This window comes from Anomaloglossus baeobatrachus, chromosome 3 (genome assembly GCF_048569485.1).
Source record: "Anomaloglossus baeobatrachus isolate aAnoBae1 chromosome 3, aAnoBae1.hap1, whole genome shotgun sequence".
In the NCBI taxonomy this organism is placed as follows: Eukaryota; Metazoa; Chordata; class Amphibia; order Anura; family Aromobatidae; genus Anomaloglossus; species Anomaloglossus baeobatrachus.
In genome coordinates, this window is record NC_134355.1 from 598,268,072 (window position 1) to 598,280,390 (window position 12,319).

Sequence of the window (12,319 nt, forward strand, 5' to 3'; positions counted from 1 at the left end):
TCTCTCCAATTCACTTTCATTGTTAAATGTCACCATATCCTTATCTTCTCTATCTTCTTTAAGGTCCACCATCTGCTCCACATAATCCAGTATCGACTGTCAATGAGACATCCGTCATTATGGAGTGGAGCCCACCAGAGGATTCAGGAGGTCGTAAGGATGTCACGTATAACATTCACTGCAGAAGGTGCCAACTAGAAGGACAGAAATGTAACCCATGTGGAAGTGGGATCCATTATATACCAAGACAATTTGGTTTGTCCCATCCTCGCGTGCTCATCACAGATCTGCTGCCTTACACCAACTATACGTTTGACATCGAGGCCTTGAATGGGGTCTCTGAGCTAAGTTCTGGACCTAAGCAATTTATATCTGTCAATATTACCACAAGTCAAGTAGGTGAGAAATCTTCATTTAACGTCCAAACAGAGATGGTTCCATGCAGCAACCATGCCACTAGACCAAATAGGTCACCATACCCTCTTTGGTCTAGTGGTATGGTTGTCACTTGGGGTGCAAGAGGTTGTGGGTTTGAATCACGGTCAGAGCTGAAAGAGATGGTTCCATGTGGTTTTAATATCAAAATGCTTTGTGCAAATTACTATTGATAAAGCATGGAAATGTTATATCTCAATGCATGTCATCAATGGGCATTGTAAGGGCTCTAGGGTTTCAAAAGTAGTTACTTACTAAATATAATTGTTTTTTACTAAATTGTAAAAACACCCACAGGATTAGAGTTGCCATGGCTTACTATTGTCATGCACTTGACCTTTTGCAAATGAAGATCAAGATCACTGTGGAGTAGACTTGTGTACTATGCATCACTTTTATTTTCTGTTGTTTTACACATTGAGCACATCATATGCAGAGCAGAAAATACACAATGATGTTCATGGACATATTTCCATTGAACAGAAAAACATGAGTTTATACAAGTAAAGGGTATGAATCTAATAAATGCGAAATATTGGTGGGGCTGTATGCCATGAGCAATCTGCTGTGGTTAGAAGTTTATTCTCCCTTGATAGTAAGTTGACTGATGGGATCCTTAAGCGGGCTTTACACGCTACAATATTTCTAGCAATTGCTAGCGATAACATACGCAAAAGCACCCGCCCCCGTCGTGCATGCGATATCGTGTGATCACTGCTGCAGCGAACATTATCGCTACGGCAGCGTCACACGCACTTACCTAGTCAGCGTCGTCGCTGTGACTGCCGAACAATCCCTCCCTCAAGGGGGAGGTACGTTCGGCGTCACGGCGACGTCACCGCAATGTCACTAAGCGGTCAGCCAATCAAAGCAGAGGGGCGGAGATGAGCGGGACGAACATCCCACCCACCTCCTTCCTTCCTCATTGTGGGCGGGACGCAGGTAAGGTGAGGTTCCTAGCTCCTGCGGTGTCACACACAGCGATGTGTGGTGCTGCAGGAACGAGGAACAACATCTATAAACAACCATTAACAATTTTTGGTTTTAGGACTACCTCTCCATGGTGAACGATTTTCACCACTTTGGAGGACGTTTAAGGTCGCTGGTCAGTGTCACACGCTGCGATACCGTTAATGACGCCGGATGTGCGTCACAAACGATGTGACCCCGACGATAAAACATTAACGATATCGTAGCGTGTAAAGCCCCCTTTAGACATGAGGTGTAATCTAGCAAATGTTACATTTTTCTTGCAGTGCCACCATAGGAGAAATAAAGCATTACATAATGAATAGGGATGATCGAATATCACAATATTCGGTAATATTCAGCTTTGCGAATATCTGACAAATAGGTCGCCGCTATGCGAATATTCGATGCACAATGTATGTCTATGGGAAGCCCGAATAGTTGCTATTCGGCAACTATTCGGGTTTCCCATAGACTTACATTGCGCATCGAATATTCGCAAATACTTGAATAGCGGCAACCTATTCAGCAAATATTGGCGTTGTTGAATATTTATGGTATTCGATCATCCCTAATAATGAAACATTAATAAAGGGGTGTCCAGTCTACGTCTGCAGTCACTCTATGTGACTGCAAACTTATGAATCCCCCCAGCGCATTCACTGTGCACTGCGAGGATTTCTCAGTTAGAAGCGATATGCATATTATCAGCCAGAACCCAATTAGTGGGCACTAATCATCAATCTACATTTTATTTGAAATGCTGGAGGACATCAAAGAAAAACATACCTGGTATTACCACATTTCTTGCAGTGACTTTTGAGGAATGTGCCCAATAATTGAGAAATGTATATCCACCTGATGCTTTGCCATTTTCAACTACTGGGTCCACAGAGATTAGGTGATCGGCAGCATGTTCTCAATTAAAGGGGACCATCCACCAGGATTTTCATATATAAACTAAAGCTAGTGCTATCATGCTGATTCTATGCATACCTTTAGTTGTGAGATATGATGTATACTTTCTGAAATATAGGCAAGTAAAGTTTGTGAAATGCACTGTTATTTGATGAGAACTGAATGCAACTGAATATCAAATAGATGGGTTGGGTTTTGCTAGGTATTCCCGCCCCTGTCCGCCAGCCTATCCTTCCTCCATCCTTCTTCCCCTGCAATAACAAAAACAAGGGGAGGAAGGGCTGGCAAGTAGACAGGGCGGGAATAATCAATATATATATATATATATATATATGTATGTATGTATGTATGTATATATATATATGTACAGTTAGGTCCAGAAATATTTGGACAGTGACACAATTTTGGCGAGTTGGGCTCTGCATGCCACCACATTGGATTTGAAATGAAACCTCTACAACAGAATTCAAGTGCAGATTGTAACATTTAATTTGAAGGTTTGAACAAAAATATCTGATAGAAATTGTAGGAATTGTACACATTTCTTTACAAACACTCCACATTTTAGGAGGTCAAAAGTAATTGGACAAATAAACCAAACCCAAACAAAATATTTTTATTTTCAATATTTTGTTGCGAATCCTTTGGAGGCAATCACTGCCTTAAGTCTGGAACCCATGGACATCACCAAACGCTGGGTTTCCTCCTTCTTAATGCTTTGCCAGGCCTTTACAGCCACAGACTTCAGGTCTTGCTTGTTTGTGGGTCTTTCCGTCTTAAGTCTGGATTTGAGCAAGTGAAATGCATGCTCAATTGGGTTAAGATCTGGTGATTGACTTGGCCATTGTAGAATGTTCCACTTTTTTGCACTCATGGACTCCTGGGTAGCTTTGGCTGTATGCTTGGGGTCATTGTCCATCTGTACTATGAAGCGCCGCCCGATCAACTTTGCGGCATTTGGCTGAATCTGGGCTGAAAGTATATCCCGGTACACTTCAGAATTCATCCGGCTACTCTTGTCTGCTGTTATGTCATCAATAAACACAAGTGACCCAGTGCCATTGAAAGCCATGTATGCCCATGCCATCACGTTGCCTCCACCATGTTTTACAGAGGATGTGGTGTGCCTTGGATCATGTGCCGTTCCCTTTCTTCTCCAAACTTTTTTCTTCCCATCATTCTGGTACAGGTTGATCTTTGTCTCATCTGTCCATAGAATACTTTTCCAGAACTGAGCTGGCTTCATGAGGTGTTTTTCAGCAAATTTAACTCTGGCCTGTCTATTTTTGGAATTGATGAATGGTTTGCATCTAGATGTGAACCCTTTGTATTTACTTTCATGGAGTCTTCTCTTTACTGTTGACTTAGAGACAGATACACCTACTTCACTGAGAGTGTTCTGGACTTCAGTTGATGTTGTGAACGGGTTCTTCTTCACCAAAGAAAGTATGTGGCGATCATCCACCACTGTTGTCATCCGTGGACGCCCAGGCCTTTTTGAGTTCCCAAGCTCACCAGTCAATTCCTTTTTTCTCAGAATGTACCCGACTGATGATTTTGCTACTCCAAGCATGTCTGCTATCTCTCTGATGGATTTTTTTTTTTTCAGCCTCAGGATGTTCTGCTTCACCTCAATTGAGAGTTCCTTAGACCGCATGTTGTCTGGTCACAGCAACAGCTTCCAAATGCAAAACCACACACCTGTAATCAACCCCAGACCTTTTAACTACTTCATTGATTACAGGTTAACGAGGGAGACGCCTTCAGAGTTAATTGCAGCCCTTAGAGTCCCTTGTCCAATTACTTTTGGTCCCTTGAAAAAGAGGAGGCTATGCATTACAGAGCTATGATTTCTAAACCCTTTCTCCGATTTGGATGTGAAAACTCTCATATTGCAGCTGGGAGTGTGCACTTTCAGCCCATATTATATATATAATTGTATTTCTGAACATGTTTTTGTAAACAGCTAAAATAACAAAACTTGTGTCACTGTCCAAATATTTCTGGCCCTGACTGTATATATATATACTGTGTATATATATATATATATATATATATATATATATACCAACAGCATTTTAGGCAAGTATAGGTTGAAAATGATTTTTCAGTTTTCTAAAATCCGTAAATATAAAAAATATAACTCTAAACTAGTTATTATATGGAATAATTAATAGTGATGAGCACGCACTACCCTGCTCAGGTGCTCGGTACTCGTAACAAGCAGCTGGACGCTTGGACGGGCTCTACTTGTGTACAGAATATAATGGAAGTCAATGGGAAGATCTTTAGGAAAAATGCTCGAGTTCCGCATTGACTTCCATTATATTTGGTACAAATATAAAGCCCATCCTAGTATCCGACTACTTGTTAAGAGTACCGAGCACCTGAGCATGGTAGTGCTCACTCATCAATAATAATTATGCTTTCTAAGCTAAATTACATTTAATTTTGTAATTTTTTTCTTTAGTCAACGTAATCCTGAAGGAGCGAAAGAGCAAAGACAGCGTCACTTTGGCTTTCCAAGGACCAGAAAAGACTAATGATGCAGTGGTGGAATATGAAGTCATCTACTATGAGAAGGTCAATGCTGCAAAAGTATGTTCATTGCCTCACTGGAAATATTAATGTATACTGATAAGTAAATGCTGTTTTTTATTCACTACAGAATCAGAAGGAGCAAAATTATACAATCTTGAAAACAAAATCGACTTTTATGACTGTGGACGGCCTTAAACCTGGGACCACTTATGTGTTCAGAGTCCGAGCTCACACTCTGGGCGGACAAGGAATCTATGGAGGAGAGATAGAATTGGAAACAAGTACGGAAGGTGAATTCTATGTTTTGTTGTATGAGTCAGATTGTATTACCTAAATTTTATGAGATTGTTACTCCTTACAACTAGAAATGAGCGAATCTAAAGTTCAGTGTATGGTATTCCTACCAAACATAGGCTTTCCCAAAAAGCAGAGTAAAGGTTTGGAATCCGGGTGCCTTATGTATGCAAACCATTCATGCTAGTATTGCTGTGCTCACATATGCTTGGTGTGAGACGCTTGCAGTGTTTGAACAGCTCACACTGGGGGTAACAACAACGTGATCGGATGTAGTGTGCGCCAAACGATAAAAAAAAGGAAAAACCTCGCCAACCTGCCCCCAGAAGGGATCTCTTTATGACTGGCTGCTTGTGAGACCTGAACTGCCCAATCAGTGACTTCCATTGGGGTTCAGGTAAAGTCCGTGTACCAAACCGAACTTTATCTAAAGCCCAGCTAAACCCACCGACCTTCCATGGGTCTGCTCATCTCTAATAACAACAATAAAGGAGTTTGGTATGTGATAAAAGAGAAAGAGCCGATATCTAATGGTTTGATAAAGCCTGCTTTACACGTTGCAATTTCGCATACGATCTCGTATGCGATTTGCAACGCCCCCATCGTATGTGTGGCATGTTCAATTTGTTGAATGTGCCGCACAAACGATTAACCCCCGTCACACGTACTTACCCATCCATACGACCTCAATGTGGGCGGGACGTTCGGCGTCACATCGACGTCACGCGGCAGCTGGCCAATAGATGCGGAGGGGCGGAGCTGAGCGGGACGTAAACATCCTTCCCACCTCCTTCCTTCCACATTGCCAGCCGGGAGCCGCAGGAGGCAGGTAAGATCTGTTCATCGTTCCCGGGGTGTCACACGCTGCGATGTGTGCTACCCCGGGTACGATGAACAATCTGATGTGCAATTCTAGAGAAAGGTACGATGTGTATGCGATGAACGTTTTACCGTTCAATCGCAATCGCACGTACCTGTCACACACTACAATGTACCTTACAATACCGGATATGCGTCACTTACGACGTGACCCCGCCGACACATTGTAAGATATATTGCAGCGTGTAAAGCGGGCTGAAAAACTGTCCATTTTAGCAGCAGATAAGAACAATGCAGACAATACAATCTATTGTCATGGTGGAGTCAGGTGTAGATGCTGAGCTCTGGCATAAATAGTTTTGTGTGCCTTGATTCTGTATTTACATATTAAAAAAGCAATTTCACTGCTGCCAGACGAAAGCCTGTGAATCCTGTTTCCCTTTTTTATATATCTTGGAGGCCAACAACTTTTTATAATGAAAGTAGAGAATATTCGAGCACTTTGTAAACAGCTGTCTACTCTTTTTTTTAAGAATTGCAATTTTTTGTAATAAATAATACAATATAATATCCCAACATGTTATCAAAACCTCTACAGGCTTCAACATACATGACAACTACTGAATGGTCACATATAGTCCCACATAGCATATACGTCTCCTGACAGAGTATCGCAAAGTGATGTTTTTTGTTCAAATGTTGTATCACTCATCTCGGGATATGTTGGACTATGAAGAAAGATGCATTCACACATCTGTGTGTAATGTCCGATTGCTGTCTGATTTCTTATCGGACAGCACTCCGATCCATAGAGTGTCACATGTCCATTAACCATCCATTAAAATCAATGATCTGAGAAAAAAATCGAAACATGTCCTATACTAATCAAATGTTGAGGATTAGAATAGGAAGTATTCATTAAGTCTATGTGCTGTCTGATAAAAAAATTGGGCAGCACACCGGCATTCACATGTAGTAATGCACCCGATATGTAAGGAAGGTCATATCTGTATTTTTGAGCTTAAAGGGAATCTGTCAGCACTTTGACCTCTTTAAATTGTTAATATGGGCATACAGGTTATAAAATGCTGAAAAAATCAATAGCTTTATGTCTCATATCAGAAGCCTTGTTGTGGAAAAATCATCTTTTATCACTTTATGTAAATGAGCTCTTCCAGGCTATGGGGCGGATGTTGCCTGGAAGATAACTCCGCCTCCAGAAATTATTTTAAATAAAAGGGACGTTACCAGTGTGACACAAGTAACTAACACAGAATAGGGGAAATTAAATTTGTCTTCTTTCAAACACATTTTTTACAGCTCCCTGAGCTCTGCTTCATTACAACAATGTTGTAACACTGTCTGCCTGCAAGCTGGAGGCTGAAGCTGAGAGGAACCTTCAGAATTGTCAGATATACAGTAATCACATACAGCTCTGTAATTGTACCGCCCCGGGGCTCGGCCGGCTGCCGAGCCGCTCGGGTCCGTGCTTGTCGGTGGGTGGCTCGAGTTCCTCCCGGACCCGGAGGCCACGTCACTCTGGAGGGGAGTTGGCGTTACATGTAGGGGTTTCGCTGGGGAAGGTTCACGGCCGAGGCCGTGGAGTTTAAGGGTGATGTAAGTTCGTGACGCCACCCACGGGTTGTGGTGAATGTGGACACCACCATTGCCGTTAACTAGGCTCCCGGGGACGGTGTTATGCAGCCTGGTATTGACCCCTCCGTGGGCAGGGGGTGATGGTCCCGGGGCCCGATGGTTGTGAGGTGCGGGCAAGATGGTGTGGTGCGGTGCGCTGCCAGAGGGAACTGTTGTACTCACTATGACAGATACACTGGAGTCTCTGGTAAACCAAAAAGGATGGTGGTCGGTGCCCGCAGTCGGCTGCGCTTTGCCCCTTTCTCAGGTTGGTGGGTCCCGCCTTTCTGCTGCACCTCTTTAGTAGAACTTGACTGCCTATGCTTCAGCAACGGTAGTCCGCTCCCCGGCTTGATGTGTGTCGGGGAACCCGTTTGCCCGCAGGCGCTGGCCCATGGGATCTCTATGCCTGTGCAGTGGCTTTCCATCTCCCTCGGTGGGCTGTTGCCGTCTTTCGGGTCTTGGGACAGGAAAGGACCTAAGGTCCAGACCTCAATCAGTGAATTCAACGTGGTCCAGTGGCTTCTGGACCTCGTTCTGGGTCCGAGTACCCCTCCTGGTGCTCCGGTTTCCAGTTGACTCCCCGGTTCGGTGCCGGCGGGTCACTACCCTGGCCCGGTCCCTTACGGTTCCACCAGCCGTCTTCCCGGCTCCTGCAGGCGGCAACCACTGTCTGCCTCCTTGCCACGGTACCAGGGCTATGACCCCGGTACCAGTCAGTGTTGTTGCTGCAGACCCGACGCCTCAGGCCTGCTGCACTAGAACTCCACTCCACTGACTTAACTTAACTTGAACTCCACTGAACTTGAACTGACTGTTTGTTTCCTGTCTCAGGCTCTCTGGACTCCTGGGTGGGCGTGGCCAACCGCCTGGCTCCGCCCCCTGGTGTGACCATTGAACATTGAGAGAGGTGACAAAGGTTTGTAGATTGGCTGCTGTCACATTTTTAGGGGCTGGTGTTTGTGCAGGTGGTCTACCTGTGACTACCTGGCTAGTCCAGGGCATTACATAATGAGAGCAGAGAGCGTCAATCCCACATCACACTGGTAACGCCCGTTTTATTTAAAATAATCTCTGGGGGTGGAGTTATTTTCCAGGCAGCATCCACCCCATAGCCTGGAAGAGCTCATTTCCATAAAGTGATAAAAGATGATATTTCAACAACAAAGCATCTCATATAAGACATACAGGTGTGTCTTTTTTTCAGCATTCTATGACCTGTATGTCCATATTAATAGTTTAGAAAGGTCAAAATGGTGACAGATTCCCTTTAATAACATCCCTCTCACAATCCTATGTGCTTTCAACATATTATATGTATGAAATACCGGTATGTTAGAAGCACTTTATACATATAAGCAAATTAATTTTAAAATATTTTTATTATTTTTAGTATATGAAAGTCAAATATATAATTGTCATATTTGCTAAAAAAAAATAATAATGATTTAACCCCTGACAAGTATGATATTTGTGATGCTGGCAGGCGAATCCAACTAAAATTTAGTAACCACAGATGCTTCTCCTGGCTAGGAAACTAACATGGCTTACAGTCATCATAATATCCCTTGGATCCACACCAACTGTTGGAAATAACTGTATCTTTGTCCATATATGGCCGGAATGACTCTACCGCTGGCAGAAAAGATAGAAACAATTCTAAATAATGATATATATTACTGGAAGATGGCCGCATTATCCTGTATATCCCTTAATCTTGTGACAATGCTAGCAGACACTACAAGGTCTCGCCTGCTTTTACCGACATTAACCCTGTAGCCTGATTCCTGTGCAGGGCTGTGGTGTTGGTTATATTCTCACATTAAAAGGAGACATAATACCTAAAGGTGTCAGACAATGTGATAATACCAGAATGTGCTCGATAATAAGCAGATCTCAGAGGGTGTTACATTGTAATAAGCCGAAGTGCTAGACAGTTAAAATGTTTTATCATTGTAACAGATGCGTCCTTCCCGACTCGTGATTTTTCTATTCTTTACTCTCAAGTTGTACTCAAAATTGACCCAACAATAAAAGAAGTGGAGTATAGCCATCGACTTGGATGAAAACTACATGTATATTAGGAGTTTATCACTTATTTATTATGTCATTTATCTTCTAATCAACCCTAAAGATTTAGCATCAGAAGTAATCATGCACTGGAACTATTTTTCTCTAAGTATAGATCAACAATGTATGTGAAAAAGTGATCAATAGACTAAAGGGTACTTTACACGCTGCGATATCGGTACCGATATCGCTAGCGAGCATACCCGCCCCCGTCGGTTGTGCGTCACGGGCAAATCGCTTCCCGTGGCGCACAACATCGCTAACACCCGTCACACGTACTTACCTTCCCTGCGACGTCGCTGTGGCCGGCAATCCGCCTCCGTTCTAAGGGGGCGGTTTGTGCAGCATCACAGCGACGTCACATGGCAGCCGTCCAATAGCTGAGAAGGGGCGGAGATGAGCGGCCGGAACATGCCGCCCACCTCCTTCATTCCTCATTGCCGGTGGACACAGGTAAGGAGATGTTCGTCGTTCCTGCGGTGTCACACTTAGCGATGTGTACAACATCGTACCTGCAGCAGCAACGATATTTGGAAAAGGAGCGACGTATCAATGAGCAACAATTTTTCATGTTTTTGTGATCATTGATCGTCGCTCCTTGGTGTCACACGCTGCGATATCGCTAACCGCGCCGGATGTGCGTCACTAACGACGTGACCCCGACAATATATCGTTAGCGATGTCGCAGCGTGTAAAGCACCCTTAAGGCCATCCACTATAATGAACTCACAGTACTGAGATATGGGCCTTCTTGTGTCATATTGAATATCCAGTCCTGAGAATCAGATTTTTTTTTATTTTAACTTATGTGAAATTATATTATACTTAATTAGATTTTTTTTTTTTAGATATACTCTATTAGGTGTTGCATACCAGGTGCTAGTGACACGAATTTCTTAGCAAATGTTGGTAACAACCCATCCAATTCACACAGGCAAAGAAATCAAACCATAGATGTCCATAAATTAACTTATGTGTAATAATGAGGAATGACACAAGAAAAAAAGTATTGAATCCATGAAGAGAGGTGCAAAAAGCCATAGAAAGTCATAATAACAGCTGAAATGTATCAGTAATTAGAAAACAATCCTGGCATAAACTGAAAAATAATATCAGCTAGTTCAACTGATGGCGTTTAAAAAGGTACCTCATTACCAAGGTGTCACACAAGAAACATCTCATGATTAGTAAAACCAGTGAGTTATTTCAAGACCTTTGCAACTTTTTTGTTGCAAAACTTAACGATGGCAGTGGTTATAGAAGAATTTTTAAATTACTTAACGTTGCAGTGAGCATGGTTGAAAGATCATCCTTACACCATAAACTGGCTATCAGGTGCTCTTTGCAAGAATTCAGACAGACAGAAGTGAAAAGAATTATCAGAATAGTTGTCCAAGAGCCAAGGACCACCTGTGGAGAGCTACAGAAAAAACAGAATCAGCAGGTACAATTGTTTCAAAGAAAACTATAAGTAATGCACCTAACCTCCATGGCCTCTATGCACACTCACTACGAAATACTCCATTGCTGAACAAAAGTATGTTCAAGCACCTTTAAAGTTTTCTTAACAACATTTAGACAAGCCTGTGACTTACTGGGAGAACATAGTCTGGTCAGATGATACCAAAATTGAACTCTTTGGATGTTTGGAGGAGAAAAGGCGCTGCATATTACCCCCAAAACACCATACCAACAAAAATGTTTGAAGATAGGAACATCATGGTGTTAGTCTGTTTTTCAGCATATGGTACTGGCAAACTTCATATAATTGAAGGAAGGATGAATAGACAAATGTAGAGAGATATTTTTGATAAAAAATCTGCTGCCATTTACCAGGATGATGAAAAAGAAACATGGGTGAAATTTCAGCAAGACAATAATCCCAAACACTCAGCCAAGTAAACTCTATATTGGTTTCAGAGACTGATAATAAAGCTGCTAGAATGACCCAGCCAATAGCCTGACCTGAATCTAATACAAAATATATTGAAAAACAGAAGCTCAGAGTTCATAGAAAGAGCCCATGAAACCTTTAGGATTTGAAGAGTGTTTGTGTGGCAGAATGAGTCAAAATAACACCTGAGCAATGCATACTACTAGGTTTCTCCATACAAGAGGCATCTTGAAGCTGTCATCACCAACAAAGGCTTTTGTACAAACTATTAAACAAATTTTGTTAAGTGTGTTTGATCCTTTTCCCTGTGTAATTTCTCATTATTACACATAACGTAATTTATGGACATCTATAGTTTAACTTCTTTGCTTGTGTGGTTTGGTTGTTACCAATATCTGGTGAGAAATTCATGTCACTACCTCTTTTTGAAATATATTTGCTTAGAAAAAGCGTGTTCAATAATTGTCACCCTCTATATATGTAATATGCAAGGAACAAAAATATTAACGCAACACTTTTGTTTTTGCTCCCATTTATCATGAGCTGAACTCAAAGATCTAAAGGCCGCTTTACAATTCGATAAGTCGTCGGGGTCACGGTTTTCGTGACGCACTTCCGTCATCGTTAACGACGTCGTTGCGTGTGACACTTATGTGCGACTCCGAACGATCGCAAATAGGGTGAAAATCGTTGATTGTTGACACGTCGTTCAGTTTCAAAATATTGTTTGTCGTTTGGAACGCA

At 42.3% G+C, this 12,319-nt stretch overlaps 1 protein-coding gene across 3 annotated transcripts in view; it reads left to right on the plus strand.

The window, feature by feature from the left end:
• LOC142296918 (ephrin type-A receptor 3-like) overlaps positions 1-12,319 on the plus strand; it is a 448,562-nt gene that overhangs the window by 264,824 nt on the left and 171,419 nt on the right. For 2 of the 3 annotated variants that reach the window (XM_075341040.1, XM_075341042.1), the window contains 3 exons: positions 64-399; positions 4,793-4,905; positions 4,991-5,153. In XM_075341040.1, coding sequence (XP_075197155.1) covers positions 64-399; positions 4,793-4,905; positions 4,991-5,153 — 612 coding nt within the window. The remainder of the gene's footprint in view (positions 1-63; positions 400-4,792; positions 4,906-4,990; positions 5,154-12,319) is intronic. The other variant, XM_075341041.1, reaches the window with a different exon arrangement.